A 27,846-nucleotide genomic window follows, 5' to 3' on the forward strand; every position below is an offset into this window, starting at 1 on the left:
AAGCGAGAACAATTATCACTTTTTAAGGTACTAAGAGACGCTTCTGTATTTCCAGGGTGCTGGATGAGAACAGACTGGAGTATCACTGATATGTCAAAATGTTCCTGTGACTGGAACGCAATGCAGTGGGGGAAAGACAACTCTAACAGTGAGCGAGAGGGTGTACATTAGGGCATTAACGACTGATGATTTTTGCAAGTCGACTCGACTCAGTAAAAAAGTTGTGTTGAAGTCGACTTTATCGTTTGATGACGTCATCACATCACACACGACACTCCCCAATTATTTGGGGGGGGTCCCCAGATGATTAGCTTAATGTGAAACATTGTTTTCTCACTCAACTGTAAACAAACCAACAAAAAGTTTAAGTGTATATAGAGGGTATCTTCACATTTCTAAATTGCCAATTTAAGGACTTTTTAATACCTCTAAAACATTGTCCAAATTGTCAAATATATAGAGGCAGACATGTGTTGCGAGGCGTTGTGAGCATGTATGCTGCTATTTTTACAATAGAACCCTGTTACATTACCGTGCTACATTACCAAATGTAATGTAGCACTGTAATATTGGATAATTCCGTCCTTGACAATAAGAAATCCTACTGTTTGAATGCTGTACAGATGCACACATGGAGCAAAAATAACGATTTTTCAACTTCGACTTTCTCTGGTGGGAGTCGCTTGTGTAATGAAGTCGACTGAGTCGACTTGTCGACTTTTTCGTTAATGCCCTAGTGTACACGTCATCTATGCAACACTCCCAACCCCTTCCTGTCAACATGTACCAGTGGTTCTCAATCTTTTTGTCAGTTCAAGAACCCCGAGTTTGATATGCATTCGGTCACGGACCCCCATTTCCTATCTTTCTCATCTCCGGAACCACAATGTCATCAATGTTAAATTAACTCTCAGAGTGTACAAATGGTACCGTAGGGGTCCATTTTGGTTCCATTTGTGCACCCCCGTTAACTCTCAAATACCTGGAACGCGCCCGAGTCGCGTTAGATTTTAACCACTTTAACCATTATTGTATGCTTTAACCTTAGAAAAATAGCAGATATACAAGCTCACAGCGCGGCACCGAGTGCCGCGCTGCGAGCTTGTAATCTGCTATTTTTTTAAAAATCGTGAAAATGTGTGCAAGTCTATGAATATCTTTGACCCGATCTTTGACCCGACTTCTAAATCCTTCCTCTAAATCAGTGGTTCTCAAACTTTTTCATGTCAAGGACCCCCAAAATTACAGGTATTTAGCCACGGACCCCCATCTCAAAATATGTTGTTCCAGGGACCCCCCAGAAGCAAATATTTGATTTACAAATGTTCGCTTTTAAATAGATATATTCAAAGACTTGCAAAGAAAAATCATGATTTTTCAAAAATAGCAGATCTACAAGCTCGCAGCGCGGCACTCGGTGCCGCGCTGTGAGCTTGTATATCTGCTATTTTTCAATGGTTAAAGTAGTCAATAATCCTAGGCCTAAATGGGTTAAGGACCCCCCCCCCCCTTACACTCTATGCATACGTATTCCCCAACAGGAGAGAGGGTGGGGGGAGAGAGGAGGGTAGGAGACAGCGTGATATAAAACATGATGGTTGAAACAGAAACGATGAGTGGCGAGAGGTCAGTGCATCTGAGGGGGAAGAGGGTGGGGGAAGTGTGATTCCTAAACCCCCGACTTACACGTCATCGCCCGGCGGAGTCGCGCGGACGAAAATAGCAGCTCTACGAGCAACAAAAAAAAACGTGCCACATCCGCGAGCTCGTATATCGGTTACTCGCGGCCGCGCGACTCCGCCGTACGACGAACTATAAATCCGGCGTCAGACATCTCGTTAATTTTTTTGGTCCAACGTCCAATCCCGGCATCATCCCTAGCTTTCTGGATACTATATATAATATCCCTCCCTCTTCCTGTTGTTGGATGGGTTTCATTGGCGGGCAAAATTGCGGAGGAGGCGTGTCCCAGAATGTCTCGCCGCCCAGGCCTTGGCGGCCGTGATGCGACACTGTAACAGCCATAAAAGGAAACATTGTTCCTCTGTTGAAAGACATCATTCTTTACAAGCTTTGTAAAATCTTTGATTTGACCCCCCCCTACCACCCCATACCCCCTCCCCCCAACCCCCTCCCACCCCAACCCCGAGGTTCACTCTTCGCTAGAGGCGGCGGCGGCGCTCTCCTCCGGCGGGAAAATGGCGAGGGAGGCCGGCGACGGCGAGTCCCCCGCCGCCGCCCCCGTGGAGTTGTGGGAGTCCGTCGTCGTCGTGTGTATGACGATGACAGTGTGTAGGAGCGCGAGGGCAAGCAGGCAGAGCTTCAGCCGCCCGCCGCACAGCCGGGGCGCGGCGGCGCCCGAGGCGGCCGAGGTGACGGCGGTGGCGCCCTGGGGTTGGCACGGCGCGGGGGGCGGGGGAGGAGGGGGAGTCCTTTTGAGCGTCCCGCCCGGCGGCTGGTCCACTCTGGCCGCCTCCCACCGGACGTCGCAGCACTCCGCCTTGCTCTCCGGCTGACGGTCGCCCAGGAGCCCTGTGGGGGCGAGAAGAACGGGAATGACTAGAACGGTGCAATTCTGACTTAGAACGATAATGTGTTGCCTATAGCAGGGGTTTTCAAAGTGGGTGACGGGGCACCCTGGGGTGCCGTGACGGCAGTCCAGGGGTGCCGCGAGATCATTTGATAATATTTGGAATTTATTTGGACACTTGAAAAAATATTTAGTATCATTTTAAACTAGGAAGTTATTTTCAGTCAGTTCTAACCAAAATGGCTATTATCTCAACGTTTTCCTTGCAACATAATCACTAAAATATCGTCACTGTCGGGCAGAAACCTTGTATCACCAAGTTTCAAATGTGTACGTCTTTTGGTAAAGCAAAGACCTGCTTCATCATACAAGACTGTCACACAAAACTAGTGAAAACAGCCGATCTACAAGCACACAACGCCTCACGATGCGAGGCGGTTTGTGCTTGTAGATCTGCTGTTTTCACTAGTTTAGTACATTTTATAGATGATAAATACAAAACGAACGGTTTTGGACATACAAGGTTTCCACCCGACAACGACGATATGCTATAAATATAAGGTGCTGGGAGTGAAAATTATAATGTAGGGGTGCCTCGGATTAAAACAATATTTATGGGGTGCCCTGAGACAAAAAAGTTTGGGAACCCCTGGCCTATAGCAACCACACTAATAAGGTGCAGTTTGAGAACGGTGGTTCTCAGACGTTTTCATGTCAAGGAAGGGACCCCCAAATTGATATGCCGTGGACCACCATTCGAAAGGATGCTGTACCAGGGCCCCCATAAGAGGAGATTTGTGTTAAAATGATTTAACTTTTAAATCAAACATTTTCAAAAAATGATGTTCTACAAACACAATTTGTCACATGGCGACCCATTTTGAGCTTCTAGATGGACTTCCTAAGTATAAAATAGATGAACTTGGTTAAGTATGTTATTCCATAAAATACCTGTAATTGCCGGACAATAAGCCGCGGCTTTTTTCCCATATTTTGAACCCTGCAGCTTATACAACGGTGCAGCTATAAAGATTTTTACAGCTAACGGCCAGTTAGTTAGTTTTACAATGGTCTTTAACAAGGATTTATATATAGATTTATACAGATAACGGCCACCAGGGGCGCTCTAGCAGGAAGCAGGAAGGACACCTGCGGCTTATAGTCCGGTGCGGCTTATATATGTAAACATTTGTTTTTTGTTCTAAATTTAGCTGGTGCGGCTTATATTCATGTGCGGCTTATTAGTCCAGCAATTATGGTACTTTAAATAAAGTGGTTAGTTCCTAATTTTGCTGGGGACCCCCTGGAACCCCTTCAAGGGCCCCTGGGGACCCCCTAGACCCCTGACCACATGAGAAGAACCACCGGGGTACAAAGAAAAAGGTGTAAGCCAGTGTAGTATGTATGAGCCACGGCGACATGGTCCTGTCTGTGACGAGATCCAAGTTTCTACCAAAGTATGGTTCAAAACACCAAAGGTATCCTTAAGAAAGCACAGCAGAGACTGTACTTTCTGAGGCGCCTCACAAGATTTGGCTTGAGCACCAAGGCTCTTGTGAATTTCTATCGCTGCACCATAGAAAGTGTTTTGACAGGTTGCATCACGGTGTGGTTTGGTAACTTGACTGTTCAAGACTGTAAACAGCTGCAGAGGATTGTGAAGAGAGCTGCTAAAATTATCGGCACAGAATTGCCACATCTCCATACAATCTAATACCACACGCACTGCAAGAAAAAGACTCAGAACATCATGAAAGATAGAAGCCATCCCGCCCAATCCCTGTTCTCACATCCAAAAAACTTTACCAGAGCATCAAATCGCACACCACTCGTTTCAGTAATATTTCTTTTTTGCCCAGGCAGTCAGGTTGCTCAACGAAGGGATGAAAGTAAAACGTAGGTAAACATGGGCACTGTACGCATTTTTAAACTGTACACTGTTACACTGTATGGTATTGTCGTTGTTGGGACTTGTCTTGTGTGGCCTGCATGGTATGTGGGTCCACCCTCCTGTCGGTCACTGTGACCATGTCTTTGTGTAATAAGGTTGAGAGTGCTCCTGGCACAAGCATTTCATTGTATCTGTACCTGTATGGATATGTGTGACAATAAAACTGAACCTGAACCTGAATGGTTCATTTAGGCCTAGAATTATTGAATGCTTTAACCAGTGAAAAATAGCAGATATACAAGCTCACAGTGCGGCACCGAGCTTGGGAAACTGCCTAATTAATGCTGTAATACAATGCAGTTTAGTCTGCAGGGTTCTCCACTATTACAATGAGCCTGCTCACAGCGCTGCGAGCTTGTAGATCTGCATTTTTTGAAAAAGTCGTGAAAATGTGTGCAAATCTTTGAATATACCGCCGGTATGTATTTTTTAAGCGAACGTTTGTAACGTTTGGTCCCTGGAACAAGATATTTTGAGATGCAGGTCTGTGGCCAAATACATATCATTTTGGGGGTCCTTCACATGAAAAGGTTTGAGAACCACTGACATAGTAGTCTCTCAAGAACAGACTAACTGAGCTCCATTTAAGTGAAAAGGACCTTTTCTTTGACGATGGCTAAGCCAACATAGGTTTTTCAAAAAAATCTTAGAAGGATTCAAAAGACACTTATAGAATCGGGTCAAAATTCAAATGTTCACGATTTTTGAAAAATAGCAGATCTGCAAGCTTGCAGCGCGGCACTCGGTGCCGCGCTGTGAGCTTGTATATCTGCTATTTTTCAATATTTAAAGCATAAAATAATGATACACAATATAGTGTACCCGTTCTGAATGGGTTTAAGCACAAACCCTGTATTCTTCCTTGCCCAGGGTCTTTATACTAGGTCTGCTCCACCAAATCTCTGAGCAGAAAATAGTCGATCTTCAAACTCACAAGGCGTGAGCTTGTGTCTCAGGATCGAGACGCTATGGGTTCATGTGTTTCACGTTCATGTGAAAACAATGCCACCTGTAGGCCTAAACGAAGATTTTGATATCAGGCCTTTTTTGTAAAGAAACTAATAGAGGGTTTACTGTTGTGATAGTCTGTCTATATTTCCGTGATTTGGTCAACATGAAGGTTTGAATCAAGTCAGGATCTGATTTCCTTTGAGAGCCGTTTTTAATTTTGTACTTTTCTATATTTTTTTTTACAAAAAAAGAAAAAAAAACATAAAAATATTACTAGAAAATCGTGTATATTCATATATAATCATGTAATTTTTGTGAATCTCGTTCTATTTCTGAATCATGTCCAGGTGGGGCTAATGATCATCAGTGTCACAAATGTATATAAAGACATTGTTTCCTGTATCCTGTTATACTGAAGAAGACCTTACTGGTCGAAACGTCTATATTTTTTTGTTGCTTGCTAAATAAAAATTGGAGCGACCAAGAAAGTGAGTGCGGGCTACCTTGTTTGTTCTTAGTATTACTGCACTGTCAGTTATAGCTCAGCACCAAAGACAGGAGGATGTGCGTTATTTTTTCTCTAAACCCCTTCATGTGTTTCAGACTCTGCTCTCTGTCCTGACTCTGTCCTTTCCCATAAAGTAGAAATGCCTCTAAAAGTAATCTTTATGTGATCTTAACACGCTGACGTTTATGTCATCACGTTTGGCCCTGATAGTGTCCTGCAGTGACATGGTGGTCAGAACGCAACACCCATAAAGACTAAATTACTTCACCAACTCATGGCTCCTCTTTTTCTTCTTCACTTAGCTACTTAAAGGAGTGAGAAACCCTGCCTCTTTATTTGTTTTATCAGAATTCAGAGCATGAAAATAAATCTATAATGTAGGCGTTATCTGCTGTTGTGGGGGGGAGGGGGTGGAGTAATGCGTGCATATCATTGTGTTCTGAAACTAGCCTCAGAGAGAAGCTCTCCGCACTTACGCTGTTTGCATTTCGGAAACAAATTCTAAAACCAGCCATTGGAGGTGTAAAAAGTATAAAGATTCGGGCAACTCCATGTTGTATTTACCGGTAAAAATGTACAAGTATTTTACAAACAGGCTGTCTGAGCTTTTATCCATGGTTAAATTTCTCCAGCCGTGCTCTGGACTGTTTACCGCGGGGACAACCGGAGCAATGGACGCTAGCGCTATTTTCTGACTGTGTAGTGTGTGTGTGTGTGTGTGTGTGTGTGTGTGTGTGTGTGGTGCGCGCACACACACAACGTCCACATGCACGCTTGTAGATCGGCTATGTTTTACATTTACGAGTACATTTTGAATCCTGGAAGTTTACTTGTAACAGAGTGTTTCTACATCGCAGTATTGATAATTCCAATGTAACGAGTGCTGTTACTTTCCACCACTGAGTCGAACAGCCCTGCCCCACGGTTGACATTAGCAGCAGCAGCAGCCGCAAAACAGCGTTCTCTCACGGGCCAAGGCATGTACACACACAGTGGTTATTTGGCTCGGAACGAGTCAACGAGCATTGAAAATACTAATATAAAACACCAAATACGAAGAAACTACCCTAAAATCTAAAGAGCTGTCTGACTTGACTTGCGAGAGAACCAGGAAACACAGACACCACACAGTGTGGGCGGTCTGTTGACGGAGTCTCTCTGGCTCTGCTCTCTCTGCCTGCAAGCAGCCTACAGTGAAACCACACCCCTGATACAAATCTAAAGTATATAAAACACACGTTAATATTAATTCGATAAGCCAACTCACGTCGGGAGCAAATACACCGGGAGCAAATATGTAATGAATGGCGCCAAATATTTATGTTCTACCCAGAAACCGGAAATACACAGAAATAGAGAGAGAGACAGCAGAAAGCTCTGAATCCACACGTCTATGGGCTAATTGAACCATATCACTGCTCCCTATCACAAGCGACTCATTTAGGGTTCAAGGGGTTCAAGGGGTTAAGGACTGGAGTAGAGGCGTGAACTTTCCCGTTACGGTGTGGGTTCTCCCGTCTTTCTTACTGATGTTCTTCTGTCTGTGCTGCTACATGCATTTTCCCTTTGGGGATCAAAAAGGCGTCTACCTAATAGACAGAGATACTCCAGTATAGCAGATTTAATGTAAGGCGGGTGTAGAGAGAGAGAGTGAGAGAGAGAGAGAGAGGGAAAGAACTGTGATCCCATTTGCCTCCATAGCCAGGAAACCGTGGGCAGGCCTTATGACTGATGTTGCTGTGTTGATTCGTTTAAAAAACCACATCATTATAAATGAGACATGGGACACAATCTATCCACTGTGTTGTCGCAGTGTTCCCAGAGCGTGTCCTCGTGTAAACCCAGGCATCCCTCACAAGGATCACTAGTAGTACAAGTCCCCAGAAAGCACAAACAAAAAAAGAACTTTTGTGCAAGCTAATTTGTCACTTTATAGATTTATGTTATAGAGGGTATGCGCGTGACATCACTGTTGCTGGAAGTTATGTGGGAACACGCCTACTGAGTGGCAAAACAATAATTTCTGCCATTGACAGCCCATACATCCAAACAGAAAACGGCCGAAAGACGCGGACGCGACCGCGGTTTGCTATACAGCTCTGACCACTAGTTGAGCAACTTACACAGTATAGCTTTAAGTCTTGTCTGTGAGTTTTGTAAGGGATAACGTCTTGCTCAGCGGTCATTATCGAGTGATAAAAATCCCGACAGGTTGCCATATCAGCCTGAAGGAATTTTTTTCACTCGATAATGACCGCTGAGAGAGACGTTATCCAGCTTATTACACGGCCACTTAAAGGAGCTATAGTCAACTTTTTCTTGAAAAACGGATGCTAAAATAAAAATAATGTTTCGAAAATATTTTATAAAAAAATAAGCTTCATATATGTGTTTCAATTCAAAAATGACCACAAAAAGCGTAAAATAATCATTTTGGCCATTGTCGGGCCGACACTGTTTACATCCTAGTCTAACATTATCAAAGAATAGACTAGAACTAGACCTTACCCGTTCGAAGATATGTGCTCCAAAATATGTGCAGGGTGTGGGTTATGGGGAAAGTAACTATAACTGGAGCGTGCGTGAGAATATGTGGGAGCATCATAATGTAAGGAGCAGCCCATGGAGGAGTGTATATTTATGATGGATACAAATAATTTAACAGCAAAATTAGGTCAATAGAAGTATGGGGATGTATGCACTTACTCCACATCTCTCTCTCTGCATGCATGACCCATGCATGCAGAGAGAGAGAGAGAGAGAGAGAGAGAGAGAGAGAGAGAGAGAGAGAGAGAGAGAGAGAGAGAGAGAGAGAGAGAGAGAGAGAACGTGTGTCTCTTCACTGCAACATTCCTAACTGTGAGAGAGGTGTCTGGGGGCTATGGGATCCCATGGCCTGGAGGAACGGACCGTAACCCTGACAACAGGCTGAGCTGAACAGGCTGAGCTGAACAGAAGTGGTGAAGAAACGCTAATAAATAGCTTGAATTTGGGAAAAATGAAATTCGGGCTCCGTCACCGTGTGTATAATGCTAATGACCAATGGCATGTGAAAATTGGGATCAGTCGCTGAAGCGAGTGAATAGATAAAGGTGAAAATGCATTGTGTGACCTACTGACTTCACTAATTATCTGATAGATATAAACAAAGTCGGCCCGACAATGGCCAAAATGATTATTTTACCATTATTTTACGCTTTGTGTGGTCATTTTTGAATGGAAACACATATATGATGAAGCTTATTTTTTTTATAAAATATTTTCGAAACATTATTTTTTTATATAATTTTTTTTTTTTATTATTATTTTTTAGCATCCATTTTTCAAGAAAAAGTCGACTATAGCTCCTTTAAGTGGCCGTGTAATAAGCTGGATAACGTCTTGCTCAGTGGTCATTATCGAGTGAAAAAAATCCCTTTTTCAAGAAAATGTTGACTATAGCTCCTTTAATAAATAAATTAATAGTTTGACATTCTTGAGAACATTTAATTCCAGTAAACGACACTGTGTGTTTGTTTACATGGCTGACATGTTGGATACGGGCGGTGGCGGCGGCACAACATTCACGCAGTGCAGCAGGTGCTCTGAGCCTTTCATTAGGCATTTGTTAGCGCAGTGGTTCTCAACCTGTGGGTCGGGACCCCCCACATTATTTTGAGGGGTCCCCAGATGATTAACTTAATGTGCAACATTGTTTTCTCACTCAACAGTAAACAAACCAACATAAAGTTTAAGTATATAGAGGTTATCTGCTCATTTCTTAAGTGACAATTTAAGGACTTTTTAATACATCTAAAATGACAAATGAAACATCGGCCAAATTCTCAAATATTAGAGCCAGCAATTGTGAAAATAGCAGATCTACATGCTCACATCGCCTCGCGTTGCGAGGCGTTGTGAGCATGCAGATCGTCTATTTTCACAATAGAATTGTGTTATACAAAATGTAATGCCTCAACTCTTAGTGCTCGTCAGGGTGGGGGTCCCCAGTTAAAATATGATTATTTTGGGGGTCGTGGCATGAAAAGGTTGAGAACCACTGTGTTAGCGTCTGTTTTCAAGGAATAACAGCTATTGGATCAGCTAAGGTATGGCAACATGACTGAATGATAACTAACATTGGATCCATTTGATGGAGAAATATGTGAACTGTTCCTTTAAGCCTCAACCATAGTTAAAAGAGTGTTCACAGAAACCACTGGCCAATTAGAAGTGAGGCCCCAGACCAGGACATTTTGATATATTGAGCTCCTGAAGATAAGGAAGCTCAGAATTCTCCAGGGTACAGGCAACTCTGTTGACTGAACAGTGTGTGTGTGTGTGTGTGTGTGTGTGTGTGTGTGTGTGTGTGTGTGTGTGTGTGTGTGTGTGTGTGTGTGTGTGTGTGTGTGTGTGTGTGTGTGTGTGTGTGTGTGTTAGTCCGGTTTAGTCTTCAGAAATAGTTTTAGTTTAGTCTAGTCTAGTCAACTAAATATCAAAACATTTTCTCAAAAAGGAATAATCAAAACACCATCTTGGCTGTAATGCCATATTGCTCCTTAATACAGCAAATATGATATATATATAATTATGTTAATGTTCAAGTAACACTGCTATGGCTAGGCTACAATGCCTAGTATGTGCCACAGTGCCACTGCCAGGTACAAACTCTCTGCTCTGCAACTAATATAGTAACAGTATCAATCACATCTGACACTGTCTACTACTCTCTGTGCAAAACCAACAAGATTTGAACAGAACGAATAAGTGCCAACATTCTCAAATGTAAAGATAAAAATATGTATTTGGCTTTAATTCCATTTAGTCTTGGACTTAGATTTAGTCTTAGTCTTGGACTATTTAATGACACGCATTTAGTCATAGTCTTGGTCTTGTGAAATTGTTTTAGTCTTAGTCGACTAAATATCAAAAATACTTAGTCAACCTAGTCTTAGTCGACAAAATTAACACTGCGCCTCTCTCCCAGGGGCGTCAATTGGGTATGCAGCTGCCATACCCTGGGTCCAGGGGGGAAAATAAAAGTTACTTTTAAATATAAATCCATGAATGTCTCTTTGTCTATCTGTTCTGGTTATTATGTCAAATGTATGTAAAATAACTACAAATGCAAAATGTAACAAAATGGTCACTTTAACAAGGTATTATAATTATATTCTCCACACTTGTATTCTCCCCATCTTGACAAGATGGTATATTCCCAGGTTCCGCAAGTCAGCTGCACAGGTGCAATTCATTATTGTTAATTGTGGCACGTTTACTAACATGCCAAGTTCAGCTGGGGGGGGGGGGGATAGAATGTACTTCTTAAAATAAATGTATCATGCCTGTTGCTAAGGTATGGCAACATGACTGGTGTCTTGCACGCGCGCGAACACCAGTCATGTTGCCATACCTTAGCTGACGCCACTGCTCTCTCCCCCCATACTGACCCGTACAGATGAAGCTGGGACTGCCTCCCTGGATCAGGTCGTCGTTGTCGGGGAGGATGTACGGACAGCTCTGCTGGACCTCCAGGCAGTACTGGTGGCACGGCACCTTCTTCTGACAGGACGTCTGGCTGGTGGGGAAATACTGAGCACACAGCCAGGGTTTGTAGGCCATCTAGGAAGGGAAAGGAAGGGACATGGGGGAGAAGAGCGGACAGAGATGTTAACACTACTAGCTCACAAGCCCAGAGAGATGTTACAATGCTAGTCCATGGGCCATACGAGTTGTCGGTATCAAAAAGGTGGCAAAGGTTACCATGCATTTTATAAAAGCTCTATATCTGTAGATTATATTTTGGTATGATAACCCTTTCTTAGACACAGCTAAATTGGTGTTATCAGCCGCTAGATTTGTTGTCCCATTAACTTTACATTACAGGAAAAAAAAAAGCAAAAAATGAATCTGCTTTAAGTAGCGTATGAGGGGTCAAACTAGGGGGTTTTCATGTAGCTGAATCCATTGCAAGCATCTGTTTTGCACAAAAAACATTCCTTGGGCTAAAAACTGTCCCACAAGACTATGGTTTAGTGATGAAAAGTGATGAGTCATCACTTTTCACACTTTTGTGGGGGCTGTTTTAGCCCCAGGAATGTTTTTGGTGCAAAACAGATGCTTGCAATGGATTCAGCATCATGAAAAACCCCTAGTTTGACCCCTCATATGCTACTTAAAGCAGATTATTTTTTAGCTTTTTTTTCCTGTAATGTCAAGTTAATGGGACACCAACTCTAGCGGCTGATAACACCAATTTAGCTGTGTCTAAGAAAGGGTTATCATACCAAAATATAATCTACAGATATAGAGCTTTTCAAAAATGCATGGTAACCTTTGCCACCTTTTTGATACCGACAACTCGTATGGCCCATGGACTAAGTGGTCCTCAATCTTTTCAGGCCGTGACCCCCCAAATAAGCATATCTCTAACCGGGGACCTCCCACCCTGACGAGCACTAAGAGTTGAGGCGTTACATTTTGTATAAAAGGGTCCTATTGTGAAAATAGCAGATCTACATGCTCACATGTAGAGCATGTAGATCTGCTATTTTCACAATTTCCGCCTCGAATATTTGAGAATTTGGCCAATGTTTAATTTGTCATTTTAGAGGTATTAAAAGGCCCTTACATTTTCACTTTAGAAATGTGCAGATACCCTCTATACACTTAAACTTTATGTTGGTTTGTTTACAGTTGAGTGTGAAGACAAGGTTGCACATTAACAGAACACAAAACATCAATCAGTCAGACAAAGGACAATCCCCGACAGCCAAGAAAACTCACGACTTTCATTTTAAAACAAGATGCTCCCTACTGTATCTCAGGGATTTTCAAAGTGGCTGACGGGGCACCCTGGGGTGCCGTGACGGCAGTCCAGGGGTGCCGCGAGATAATTTGATAATATTTGGAATTTATTTGGACAATTGAAAAAATATTTAGTATCATTTTAAACTTGAAGTACAACGTTATTTTCAGTCCGTTCTAACTAAAGTGGCTATTATCTCAACATCTTCCTCGCAACATAATCACTAAAATATCGTCACGGTCGGGCAGAAACCTCATATCTCCAAGTTTCAAATGTGTACGTCTTTTGGAAAAAAGCAAAGCCCTGCTTCATCATACAACACCGTCGCACAAAACTAGTGAAAACAGCCGATCTACAAGCACACAACGCCTCGCGATGTTGTGTGCTTGTAGATCTGCTGTTTTCACTAGTTTAGTACATTTTTTAGATGATGAATACAAAACGAACGGTTTTGGACATACAAGGTTTCCACCCGACAACGACGATATGCTATAAATATAAGGTGCTGGAAGTGAAAATTATAATGTAGGGGTGCCTCGGATTAAAACAATATTTATGGGGTGCCCTGAGATAAAAAAGTTTGGGAACCCCTGCCCTATCTGAAGAGAGCCAAGATGACAGAAGGACCGCAGAACTAAAAACCACAACAGGACTGGAATAATTATTAGGGTTATTATTACTTATCCAAGGACGTTTGCTCACAAACGACTGTTCTTCTGATGTCAAACCACTGCATGCTGAACACCAGTGTGCAGTCCTTTTCTCTGACCTCATGGTTATACAACATTTTGATAATTCTATTGTTCTGTGTAATGTCGTAATGCAACCAACTTGAGCTTGTAGAAGTAAGCCATTTACCATGAGAGGGAGTGGGTTGTTGGCGGATTTACCACTGTTTCAGGGTTGTGCCACGAGCCACAGGCGAGTGGCAAACGACCCTGAAACAGTGGTAAATCAGCCAACAACCCACGACCTCGAATGGTAAATTGTTTTTCTAACCACTTTTTCCATATACATGAAAGAAAACACAGTTGTAACTTGCAAGGATCTTTAGTTACAATCATTAATTGTTTCAGAATACACATATACTTCCGCCACAGCATATATAGTCCCAGATTGCAGCTAAAAGAGTTCCCTTTTAGTGCCACCACCAGTTGGCGCCAACTGCATGGATTTAGCTTCCATTACAGCTAGGCTAACGCTTGTGTTAGAAGCACAGTTTTTGGCTATTTTGCCGCAAATCGAGGCTGGTCGCTTCCAGAAAAGCATAGATTCAGAGAAAAGGGGCTTTAAAGTTGGCGGATTGCATTGGATGCAATGGAATAAATCGGCGAAAAATTACGATAGTAACGCTAGTAAACGTAGGACGACCTCGGACCACGTACGTTTTCAATAATCAGCTCACGGTAAGGAACTGGGGTCGGTAAAGGAAGGTGTTCCGACTCTGGTTGTTTGGGAGGCACATTGATCTTGGAAATGTTAAAACTGCGAGGATTGTTGGCCTATTTACCACTGTTTTAAACCAATCAGAATCCAGTATTTGAACATGTGACTAGAAAAAGTGGTAGAACAGCTATTTTCACTTGTTTTAGCTGGGTTGGTGAAAGCCACCCAGCTCTATGCCTTTGCTGTGAACTGTGCTGAAGTGACGTAATCAGGAAGCGCTCGAAAATGCAGACACAACTCCTCTGCCTCGCGGAGCTAGGCTCACATCACGTGTTCGTTTCTATTGGATGGTGCACTCACCGCTGCAAAGGACTTGAAAACAAGCGATTTCGCTCTTTTAGGCCCCCGTAGTTGCTCTTCTTTGTCCCCACCTCGTAGTGGTTTATTCAAACACACACACAGAGCTAGAAAGGAACGCCCATAAACGTCACATCCGGTTTTAGCCTGGGGGAAAACCCCAAGGAGAATCTTTTGAATCACGTCCAGAGCAATTTTTTTGGACGACATTGACAGCCAAGAGAAATCCATCAGAAGGACATCTGGAACTCAATCGTTCACTCGCCGTCGGAAAGTTGACTTATTGCGACCGTTAGGTCGCAGTTACTATCAAAACCTCGACCAGCTGTCCGTCCGTCAGTCAGTCTGTCTGTCACACGTCACACTTTTGCCCTGCTCATATCTCTGCAACCGTTGCCCCGATCCATGTCACATTTTGCACACACACTCCTTGCCTGCCAAACCACAACCTCCACCCATCAATTTTCACATGGCCCTCTTCTAGCGCCACCATGAGGCCGATTCTTGCAAAACACATTTTTGGACACTGCTCTTACAAATTTTGCCCTAAATTCACGCAAATGGGTACACACTTGCTCTACACTCATGTCATCAACTTGGATCTGTCCCATTTAGCGCCACCTTCATGCCAATCTTTTAAAACACATTTTTGGACACTACTCCTACAGATTTTGCCCTAAGATCACACAAATCGGTACACGTTATGTCTACACTCATCTCATCAACATGGATCTGTAACACATAGCGCCACCATCATGCCGATTTTTTTCGAACACATTTTTGGACACTGCTCCTACACAGTTTGCCCTAAAATCACGTTGCGACCTGACGGTCGCTTATCTCCCCATTAGGGATTCTTACTGGTTAAGATAACGAGACTATTCTGAATGGCTGGCTAACGAGAAGCCGGGGGGCCATGTGGTTTATAATCAGAGTCAGATTATCCTTATATTTTCACCCCAATTACACAAGCACTGAGATCAGAGATCTGTTATTCTGTTTCTCCAAGTTACACAAAGCTCTGAGATCGGAGGTCTGTTTTTCTCTCTCTCCATCTACTCGACTACCTCTGTTTTACAAAAACATGTTTGCATATGCACTGCAGTGTTCAATCGCCTGGTAGAGACACTATTACAAGATGTGATCAATTAAACGTGCCACAATATAAAAAAAACAACAGCCATTAAGTCATCAATAATGTAGAAGAGAATAGTAGTTTTAAAGGACAGCATTGTTTTTTTTTTACAACAAGGCTTCATATTTTAGATTGTAATAAGAGACAAGACAAAGTGAGGGTTAAAATGTTTTCATTTGCTTCATTCTATTGTTTTATCGGGGCATGCGTACAAGTGGCTAAATATGTATTTTTTGACACAATAAGCCAGCAGTTTCTTATTTTTTATTGCTATTTACAGTAACACTTCTAGCCCCCATAAGTCACATCCAACCATGAAAGGTTGCGTTGTATCTTGGAAATGGGCTTATTCTGTGTAAAATGACATATTTAGCCACTTGTACGCATGCCCCCAACCACTGAAATAAGAATCTCTAAAACAATAGAAATAAGTAAATGAAATCATTTTAAAACTCATCTTTTATATTCTTTAATTACAATCTAAAATATGAACCCTTGTAAAAAACTAAAGTTGTCCTTTAATACTGAGCACAGAACGCCTATCGTTTATTGACAAAGTGCCGTGTGCTATAATATGCAGGATTTACACACTACCTTAGTCCCGTATTCATTGCCATATGTTTTTTAAACTTTCTTTTCTGTAGATTTGAAACGTGGATAGACTAGGGTTTGCCTGTGCTGTGTGCAAATCCATTCCCTGCATGATAATTAATACCAGTGGTGGAAAAGTACTCTTTACTCAAGTAAAAGTATCAACACTGCAACATAGAAATACTCTGTTACAAGTTAAAGTCCGGAATTCAAAATGTGTTTGAGTAAAAGTATGAAAGTGTTGGCATCAACATTTAGTTACAAGTAAAAGTACAACATGTTTGACCCACGGGTGGGTCGCGATTATAGCATAGCAAATTGATTGAATATTTATTATACAGAAACGCAAAACAGTAAAGTGTAGCCGACTTTATTATTCTTTGTTATGCTAAAGAAACCGACAAGTGCACCCAGCTTAATATTGACTCTGTCAATTCTAGTTTTATTGAAACATTCTGAAATTATTCAGTATTTTTTTTTTGATATGTCTTTTGAAATAATAATAACAATAAAACATTTGCGCAACCCCAAAATGGGCCCCGACACACAGGCTGAGAGCCACTGGTCTAGAGTGCTACACACAGTTTTCAAGGTCATCCCGGGTTCTCCCCCGGAGAGACGAGGCGAGGCGGGGGTCCACGGCGCAGCCTCATCAATCATGCTGGAGCTATATAACCAAAGGGAAGCAACGACATCATTTGCTCCCTTATTAGCCCATTTAGGCCTTGAATTATTGAATGCTTTAACCAGTGAAAAATAGCAGATCTACAAGCTCACAGCGCGGCACCGAGTGCCGCGCTGCGAGCTTGTAGTTCTGCTATTTTTTTTTTTTTTTTACGTTGTGAAAATGTGTGCAAATATGTGAATATGTGTATTTTCAAAGCGAACGTTTGTAACTCAAATTTTGCTTCTGGGGGGTCCCTGGAACTAAATATTTTGAGAAGAGGGTCCGTGGCCAAATACATATCATTTTGGGGGTCCTTCACATGAAAAGGTTTGAGAACCACTGACATAGTAGTCTCTCAAGAACAGACTAACTGAGCTCCAGTTAAGTGAAAAGGACCTTTTCTTTGACGATGGCTGGCCAGATTGCTGACATATAGAAACATAGGTTTTTCAAAAAAAATCTTAGAAGGATTCAAAAGACACTTATAGAATCGGGTAAAAATTCAAATTTTCACGATTTTTCAAAAATAGCAGATCTACAAGCTCGCAGCGCGGCACTCGGTGCCGCGCTGTGAGCTTGTAGATCTGCTATTTTTCAATAGTTAAAGCATAATATAATGATACACTAATGTGTACCCGTTCTGAACGGGTTAGACTTGAAGTAGCAGGTTGAATGGTCCGTTCAGCACAGAGCCGGAGGCTCCAGGGGTGCTTGATGCAGCCAGTGGTGTAAGAGGTATTACATTTTTATAAGTAAAAGTAACAATATCACAACGTAGAAATACTCTGTATTGTATTGGCATCAGTAACAACATACTCAGACAAGGGCATTCACGAATAGTGATTTTTAGTATTCGAATTATTCGACCACAAAGTATTCGAATATTCGACAGGACGTCCTGGCCAAACTGTCAAATATTAAGCAAGCAAGAGGCAAACATTGTGAAAATAGCCGATCTACATGCTCACAACATGTAGATCTGCTATTTTCACAATATTTATCTGTGGAACCGATTCACAATTCCAAGTGCTTGTCAGGGTGGGGATCCCCAGTTCAAATATGTTTATTTTGGGGGTCACGGCCTAAAAAGGTTTGAGAAGCCCTGGTATAGAGCATTAACAAATTCATCCACCAGGGGCATTGACAACTCATTCTTATGACATCCTATCTAGCCAAGCTTTATAAACTATATATAAAAAATAAAAAAAATAAGCGAATATTCGACTTCTGTGAACGACGTCGAATAGTGACTTTGATATTCGGATATTCAAATATTTGGTGAATGCCCTGACTCAGACATAACCATACAAACCCGATACACCCATATATATAGAATAGAGATCACGGCTATGGCATTATGACTCAGATATAATCATAAACAAATCCTATATGCCCATACATAGGCATATATGGAGATCAGTTGTCCAGAGCCACAGATCTGATTGCTATGCCCATGTAGGTCATGTGCATATAGGACTGACCGACTTCAAAACCCAGCGCGTGCATCGGCAGGGACTTGAGAGAAGTGCGGTGCCTGCTGTTGAGTAGCTTGGATAAGCTGGATGGTTGTCCAGAACTGGCGATCTGTCCGATATATGTCCATATATTGGCAATAGCATCCAACCGGCGATCCAACCGAATATGCAGCCATATACTGATGAGATCAGGGATCTCCATATATGGGCATGAAAGGGACATGGACTGACAGATACAGAGATCCCCATACAGTAAAGGGGACAAAAGGACACAGACAGGTACAACAGGAACTCTGACACTATGACTCAGACATATTATTGCTTTGATCGGTGGTGCAGCGTAGTAGGTGCGAGGCCGTGTATAGTGGCCCGAACCTCTAGTAATCTAAATCTGCAAAGTATCCTGCAGGGACGTGCTGGACCCCTGATTCAGCCTGGGAAACAGAGTTGGAGAGGCCCTCATTGCGCGCTAAAGAAAGAGAGAGATCTCTCTATAGCGCTGCTGCTACTCAAAGATTTGCCATTTCAGATCATGACAAGTGACAAGCCAGTGGGCCAATTACATGAGTTATATTTCGTCGTTGTCGGGTGGAAACCTTGTCGGGTCCAAAACCGTTTGTTTTGTATTCATCATTTAAACAAATGACTAGTGAAAACAGCCTAGTGAAAACAGCCGATCTACAAGCACACAACGCCTCGTACCGCGAGGCGTTGTGTGCTTGTAGATCCGCTACTTTTAAGCGACGGCCTTGTATGATGATGCAGGGCTTTGCTTTGCGAAATAATTACAAATTACAAATTTTAAACTTGGAGATACGAGGTTTCTGCCCGACAGTGACAGTTTACTTTTTTGGCCGCCCAGCCCCCAAAATGGAACGAAGGCCGACATTTTATTTTATTTTTTTTTCCTAATGGCCGGCCTGGACCGGCCGGGAATGAACCGGCCGTTCGGGAGTTGTCCCGCTTTTCCCAATGGCCAGCACGTTCCCTGGTATCCTGACTAGACTAGTAAAGGGTTCAAATAATTGTAGAGCAGTAGAAGATATAATGCTTCCCTCCGAGATGTGGTGAAGTAGAAAGTATCATAATGACCTCACAACTTTATACAGTAAGTGTACTTACTGTACTTTCTTGGGGTGTAACGATACATTTTAATAGTGATTCGATACATATCACGATACACGGTTGACGATACGATGCATGGACAATATTGGTTCATTCATGGCAATACGATACGATTCGATTCAATGATTTAAAATCGATATAGTAACTATTTAGCAAAGCAATTAAATCTGTGTGAAAGGTGTGGATAGTGCAGGTTTTTAAGGGAAACATGTATTATCATGGATATAAATAAGTAAACACTGTGATTCTCTGCTAAATACATGGACATTGTATATTGACAAACCTGCACCTTGACATGAACCCAGAGATTACACACATTTATCGATAGACCAGTGTAGCTATATGGAAAGGAAAAAATTAATCCCCTTTTTTCATTTTTTCTTCTTAAAAATGCTAAATACAATGCACAAGTAGGTAGTATCGATACAATCGATTCTTTGCACTGCCGATTCGATACGATACAAAATCAAACAATACGATTCGATTTTAGCTGTTTTCATATCGATATACTTTGATTTTTTAAGTTAAAAAAGATATTTCGATGCAGTTACTATATCATTACACCCCTAGTACTTTCCATCATTGAGTGCTTGATACAGACACAGTAGCGTTCATTTTCACACACTTCTTCAGGTCTGAACACGGAGACTCTCTTAATCGCATTAATCGTAATCAAGTCAAAAGTCGTGATATTGATTTTAAGTCATATCTACCAGCCCTAGAAATGTTTCAAAGCAAACTTCAATGGAATATTCTCCTGATTTTGACAGCCTTACAGAAGTCAAAATCTTGACTTGAGAGGATGCAAGTTCGTTACAATCAGACATATTACCAGGGATAATGTCCTTCAGGTAGTTAATAGAGTTGGCATGGGCAGCACACAGAACAATGAACGTGTTTGGCCAAGAAAGCTTTCTCAAGGATTACAAAGGAAAAACCTTTCAAAGCTAACTTAATGGAATATTGTTCTGATATAACCATATAACCTGTAATTATTGCCTTCCCAAATGCAGTGGAGTACTGTAGACAACAGTATGCTGTCTCTCGGCATGCTATGTCTGTGATCATTAACCTTGCTTATTGTAAGTCTCTCTGGATGAGAATGTCTGCTAAATACCTAAATTGTAAATTATGAGCCAAACAAAACAATCACCTCACATTATTTATCCACCCTACTGTATACACACACACGCACACGCACACACACACTAGGGCATTCATATTCGAATATCAAAGTCACTCACTATTCAACGTTGTTCACCGAAGACGAATATTCGCATATTATTATTTTTTGTTATTGTTTTCTCTTTAAAATATATATAGTTTATAAAGCTTGGCTAGATAGGAAGTAAGAATGAGTTATCAATGCCCCTGGTGGATGAATTTGTTAATGCTCTATACCAGGGGTTCTCAAACCTTTTTAGGCCGTGACCCCCAAAATAAACATATTTGAACTGAGGAACCCCACCCTGACAAGCACTCGGTTCCGCAGATACTACATGCTCACAACGCCACGCAACGAGCATGTAGATCGGCTATTTTCACAATGTCCGCCTCTTGCTTACTTAATATTTGCCAGTTTGGCCAATCCTGTCGAATATTCGACTATTCGAATACTTTGAGGTTGAATAATTCGAATACTAAAAATCACTATTCGTGAATGCCCTAACACACACACACACACACACACACACACACACACACACACACACACACACACACACACACACACACACACACACACACACACACACACACACACACACACACGTATACAGTATACACACACAAAGGCATTTATTTTATTGTTTCTGTTACCTGGTTACCATGGTTACCAGGTAAACAGGCGCTACTGCGGCCGACGGTGAGCGAAAACACTACATATCCCATGATGCAACTCGGCCGTCAGCATCAGTAAGCGTCTAATCTCCATAGCTCCATAGCTCTTATTCATTGCTGATGCAAAGAAACGGCTTTATCTCGGAATCTACATAACGCAGAGAACGCAGAGAACGTTTTTTTTTTTTTTTAGGATTTTAGATTTTTGACCGAAAGTAAACCAACTGATCTGCCATTTTAATCCGTGAATTTCCTCAACGCGGACACGACAGTGGCTTCCGGGGCTCTTCAAAATAAAGCGCAAGTGAATGGCGGCACTCTACTATCCACAACTTTCCAACATCCCATCGTGCATTGCGCAGAAGTTGTACAGAGCTTCCGGCGCCGCAGCCGAGTGTGATCTACAAGCTCACAACGGTTGCAGCTGCGACACGACGTGAGCTTGTATGTCTGCTGTTAACCGGAAGTGTGGTGCAAAAAAAATTCCAGTAAATTACCGCGGAAAGAGGTGGATATATTAGTCTATATAATTACCAAAATAATTGCATCCGAAGTGTTAATGGCCTTAAAGCCTATAATTTATGGTTAACTGTTGCAGAAACACATGAGCACATGAGCGTGTAGACAGCGCACACAGGTAAATATATAAAGCCCTTATCGGTCAATATTTCATTTCAAGCTTTCCCCACACTACGCCTATAAGCTCACATTTGGTCTTACATTTGTCGGACTTATGAAATATTGTTTAAACATATTTCTTTATCAATGTAAGGTCTCCCTGTGGACCACTAGGTTGAGAAGTGGTGCTCTCATCATCACTTACATCACAGCAGGGAGAGGACTTTAAGGCCCTGGCAGATACAACGCATCATTGACGCGCATCGGTGACACTCACGTCAGTCACGCTTTGTATCTGTCAGGGCCTTTACACATTTCCACACCCACTCGGTTTCCTCTGACACAAAGCTAGACCTTACTTAAAGCCTGGGATGGAAAGCTAATTTTTGAGGTACTTGAGTATTTTCTTTTTCAATATTCAGAGGAAAATATTGTACTTTTAAGGCCATACAAATATTTTTAAAACCTTAGTTACACGTTACTTTGTAGATATAGATTATCATTGCGAAATATCCATTAAAGGACAACTTTAGTTTTTTTTTACAACAAGGGTTCATATTTTAGATTGTAATTAAAGAATATAAAAGATGAGTGTTAAATTGATTTAATTTACTTCTATTGTTTTAGATATTCTTATTTCAGTGGTTGGGGGCATGCTTACAAGTGGCTAAATATGTCATTTTACAAAGAATAAGCCCATTCCCAAGATACAACGCAACCTTTCATGGTTGGATGTGACTTATGGGGGCTAGACGTGTTACTGTAAATAGCAATAAAGGAATTGCAGGCTTATTGTGTCTAAAAAGAATATTTAGCCACGCATCCCCCACATTTTAGCACGGAAAATGCGATAAAACAATAGAACGAAGCAAATGAAAACATTTTAACACTCACTTTTTCTTTTCTCTGTTTACAATCTAAAATATGAACCCTTGTTGTAAAAACACAAAGTTTGTCCTTTAACCAATTAATACCTTTTTTATACATAAATAATTGGACATAAAATAGGAAATCTCAGAACGCATTGTGAACTTGTAGAGTGGCTATTATCGTAAAAGTTTTATTAGTATTTTAAAGTTGTGATATTGGTACGTTGTGATATTGTGATACAAATACCTGGAACGCGCCCGAGTCGCGTTAGATTTTAACCACTTTAACCATGATTTTATGCTTTAACTATTGAAAAATAGCAGATATACAAGCTCACAGCGCGGCACCGAGTGCCGCACTGCGAGCTTGTAGATCTGCTATTTTTGAAAAATCGTGAAAACGTGTGCAAGTCTTTGAACATCTTTGACCCGAGCTTTGACACCACTTCTAAATCCTCCTTCTAAATCATGTTGTTCTCAAACCTTTTCATGTCAAGGACCCCCGAAATTACATGTATTTGGCCGCGGACCCCCATCTCAAAATATGTTGTTCCAGGGACCCCCAGAAGCAAATATTTGAGTTACAAATATTCGCTTTGAAATAGATATATTCAAATACTTGCAAAAAAAAATCTTTTTTTTTCAAAAATAGCAGATCTACAAGCTCACAGCGCGGCACTCGGTGCCGCGCTGTGAGCTTGTATATCTGCTATTTTTCAATAGTTAAAGTAGTCAATAATCCTAGGCCTAAATGGGTTAAACTATCTGAGTGCTTCTCCCAGCTTCTAACCAGCTCATGGGCCTTGTGGATAGAGTGTCTGCCTTGAGACCAGTGTTGATTTCGTCGACTAAAACTATGACGAAAAATGTTTGCCGACTGCGTTTTTTCACTGACCAAAACGAAATAAAAACTAAGCTGTGATGACTAAAACTAAGACTAAATATATTGACAATTTCGTCAACAAAATAAAAAACTAGACTAAAACGTTAGGGAGGGACTAGTGGAGAAGAGAGGCATTTTTATGTTTGGTTGCTCTCAGGTGTTGCATGCTGAAAATAGCCGATCTACAAGCTCACAAGTGAGCTTGTTGTGAGCTTGGAGATTCTATTTTCAGCACACAACCAAGAGTAAAATCAGTCATTACGATGCCATCAAGGCCTGCCAAAATACATTTCAGTTGACTAAAGTCAACTGTAGATTTAGTCGCCTAAAATCTTATGATATTTAGTCGACTAAAATTAGACTTAAATCTAAAACTGTTCAGGTGACTAAATTATGACTAAAACTAAATTACGTTGTTATGTCATTCAAAGGATGACTAAAACAAAATCAAAATTTGCTGTCAAAAACAACACTGCCTGAGACTGGGAGGTCGGGTTCTGATTCCCGGCCGAGTCATACCAAAAAGTATAAATGGGACCCAGTGACTCCCTGCTGGGCACTCAGACAGCATCAAGGGTGGAATGAGTGCTAAGTTGTCCAGGGGGTGTAGTTGTACATCAAGCTGCCTCACGCTACAGCAGGGGTCTTCAACGTTTTCGGGCCAAGGACCCCCTTGGGAGATGAATCAGGGACCCCCCACAACCCATAGATTCCGTATAGTTTAATCGTTTGACAGCACAATCATCAGTGTATTTTGGGTTCATGAAAATGTGTGTTTCCAGATATTTAACCACTTGAACCGTCAATACTCAATAAACTTGACCTTTCACTCTGTACTTGGTCTGCTCTTTTCTCCCTCTACACCAAACCTCTTTGCCGAAAATAGCAGATCTACAAGCTCAGCGCGAGGCGTCGTGAGCTTGTAGATCTGCTATTTTTGCCTAAAGTTCTCAGAATATGGACGCTAGGGTTCAAGTGGTTGATAAAAAAAGGAGAAAAAAAGTTTCTATCACACAAATTTGGAGGACCCCCTGTAGTACCTCTGAGGACCCCCTGTTGAAGACCCCCGCGCTGCAGAAACAGGAGATAGGCTCCTGCCCTATGAGCCTCGTGGCTCGGCAAACTTCTCCCACTCCTACTCAGAAGCCACAACAGACACAAGGCCACTCACTGTATTGTGAACTTCAGCACCATGGACAGCTCATATATTGGATTATAAGTCTGATGTCACTGCCACTAGAGGGTGCTATCCCCCGGGTTCCCTTTGTTATTTGTTGTGTTGAAATTCCCATATTCTTAGATCACATCTAACAGGGCTGTGTTCCACAAATTAACACATCATTGCAGTGACGTTCGGTGGTCTATCTATGCACCAACTTGTATCTGAGTCATCTGTTCAAAAGGAGTACAGTAAGTAGAACAGAATGGGGCCAGTATGTATTGTTAGATGACTAAGCCTAACCCATTTAGAACGGGTAAACAATATTGTGTATCATTATCGAATGCTTTAACTATTGAAAAATAGCAGATATACAAGCTCGCAGCGCGGCTCGTGAAAATTTGAATTTTGACCCGATTCTATAAGTGCCTTTTGAATCCTTCTAAGGTTTTTTTGAAAACCCCTATGTTTCTATGTCAGCAATCTGGCCAGCCATCGTCAAAGAAAAGGTCCTTTTCACTTAACTGGAGCTCAGTTAGTCTGTTCTTGAGAGACTACTATGTCAGTGGTTCTCAAACCTTTTCATGTCAAGGACCCCCAAAATGATATTTATTTGGCCACGGACCCCCATCTCAAAATATCAAGTTCCAGGGACCACCCAGAAGTAACATTTGAGTACAAACGTTCACTTTGAAAATACATATATTCAAAGATTTGCAAAAATGTTCACGACTTTAAAAAAAATAGCAGATCTACAAGCTCGCAGCGCGGCACTCGGTGCCGCGCTGTGAGCTTGTATATCTGCTATTTTTCACTGGTTAAAGCATTCAATAATTCTAGGCCTAAATGGCCTAATAGTGTGCCATTTTGTGTCTAGACGGACCGATTCCTGTGTTTCACCCGCAGGTCCCCCCTTTATATTCCACACAAGCTGGTCTTTCACGCTGAAGAAGGCTTGACGTCAAAACTCGCCCAGGTTTGCCCGTGCCTTTCCATGAAGTAAAAGTACAGTAGGCCCTACCCCGGAAGATTATGCAGTGCTCACAATTATTTTTACATTTATAAAACCCACAGACACCTTTAACCAGGTTCATCAGTAGCCTTCGGTGAGGCGTTCCACATTCTGCTATACCACCAAAATGTGGAACGCCTTACTGAAGGCCTTAAAGGAGTGTGGATCCCTAGCATCCTTTAAAATCGCCCTGAAAAAACACTTACAGGCGGCAGCCATTCATAACTGGTAAAAACAAACCTAGCCCAGCCTTACCCTCCCCTGCCCCTTCTTTGTATTTACCTACTGTAGGCCTATATCTTTTTTGCACTGTTTTTATTTTTTCTTCTTTTTTCCCCCTGACTATATCTACTGCATAGTACTGTGTTCTATCCGTCTGTCATTCAATGTTATATGACATACTTCATTGGTTTCCTGTGTAAATAAGCCTAGTGCTTTTCTAGGATCTCCTTTTAGTTGACTGTGTACCAGTGAACTGTACGGTCATGAAACTGTACCTTTTTCTATGCAAACTTCTAATAAAGTCTTCGATCAATCAATCAATCAATCAATCAATCAATCAATCAATCAATCACTCGATCGATCAATCAATCAATCAATCAATCAATCAATCAATCAATCAATCAATCAATCAATCAATCAATCAATCAATCAATCAATCATCACTTTCAAAAGTTTTCAAAAATTGCAAAAAATAGAAGATCTAGTAGCTCACGACACGCTGCCATTGTTGCTATTGTTGCCTTTTCTGTGAAACACTCTTGTACGATAAAGCATCAAAAAAGAAAAAAAAAATGTGGAGACACAAGGTTTCTGCCGGACAGCAACGACATGTATCATTGAAAATGATGATACTATAGTTTCACCTTTTATTAATGGATGCATAACTATATGGAAATAACAATCATTCCCCAGCCACTTGTCAATGCCATGGCAAACTATTAACGCCAACCAAGTAGTGATGGACGATAAGCGATATTATCGTTTATCGTGATAACACTCACGGTAATCCTATCGTGGAGATTTATCGTGATATCATCCTCCGTCAGGCAGAGGGATCAATTCATCTTTTATATGCCGAGCTGCATATCTGGTACCACTTAAACCCTCTATAATTGGTAAAAGGTACTTATAATATACGTACTTGATACAGTCTTTTTTCACTCTCTATCAAATGTCTTTACATTTGCCAAAAAATAGCCGATCTACAAGCTCACAACGCGTCGCATTGTTGTGAGCTTGTGAGCTTGTAGATCAAATGTTCCACCCCAGGATAATGGATTTTGATTAGCGTGATAATAAACACTACAATGTTTACTAGGGGTGTAACGATATAGAACCTGTATCGAAAAATCGTTTTTTAACGTAACTTAACTTTAAAAAAAATCGAAGTATATCTAAATGAAAACAGCTCAAATCTAATCGTATTGTTTTATTTTGTATCGTATCGAATCGGCAGTGCAAAGAATCGATTGTATCGATACTACCTACTTGTGCATTTATTTATTTATTTAGCATTTTTAAGAAGAAAAAAATGTAAAGGAGGTGTTTAATTACTTTTCCTTTCCATATAGGTACACTGGTCTATCGATAAATGTGTGTAATCTCTGGGCTCATGTCAAGGTGCAGGTTTGTAAATATACAATGTTCATGTATTTGGAAGATAATCACTGCGTTTACTTATTTATATCCATAATAATACATGTTTCCCTTAAAAACCTGCACTATCCACACCTTTCACACAGATTTAATTTCTTTGCTAAATAGTTACTATATCGATTTTAAATCATTGAATCGAATCGTATCGCCATGAATGAACCAATATCGTTCATGTATCATATCGTCAACCATGTATCGTGATATGTATCGAATCGCTATTAAAATGTATGTTACATCCCTAATGTTTACCTTTAGCACAACTTACAGTACAGCATCCACCACCACTCACAAAACCCCTTCATCGTTCCACATAGGCTGTGATGTAACCAGCCTATTATCATGTG

General features: G+C 41.4%; 1 protein-coding gene across 1 annotated transcript in view; it reads right to left on the reverse strand.

Moving 5' to 3' along the window:
* Nucleotides 1–2,152: 2,152 nt before the first annotated feature.
* The window catches only part of LOC308280343 (NALCN channel auxiliary factor 1-like), a gene marked incomplete at both ends in the record, with an annotated part of 107,231 nt that continues 81,537 nt past the window's right edge, over nucleotides 2,153–27,846 (reverse strand). Inside the window, 2 exons of the mRNA XM_080720605.1 lie at nucleotides 2,153–2,532; nucleotides 11,370–11,541. Of these exons, the coding sequence (XP_080576731.1) occupies nucleotides 2,153–2,532; nucleotides 11,370–11,541 (552 nt within the window). The remainder of the gene's footprint in view (nucleotides 2,533–11,369; nucleotides 11,542–27,846) is intronic.

This window comes from Nannobrachium achirus, assembly GCF_963921795.1.
Source record: "Nannobrachium achirus genome assembly, chromosome: 24".
In the NCBI taxonomy this organism is placed as follows: Eukaryota; Metazoa; Chordata; class Actinopteri; order Myctophiformes; family Myctophidae; genus Nannobrachium; species Nannobrachium achirus.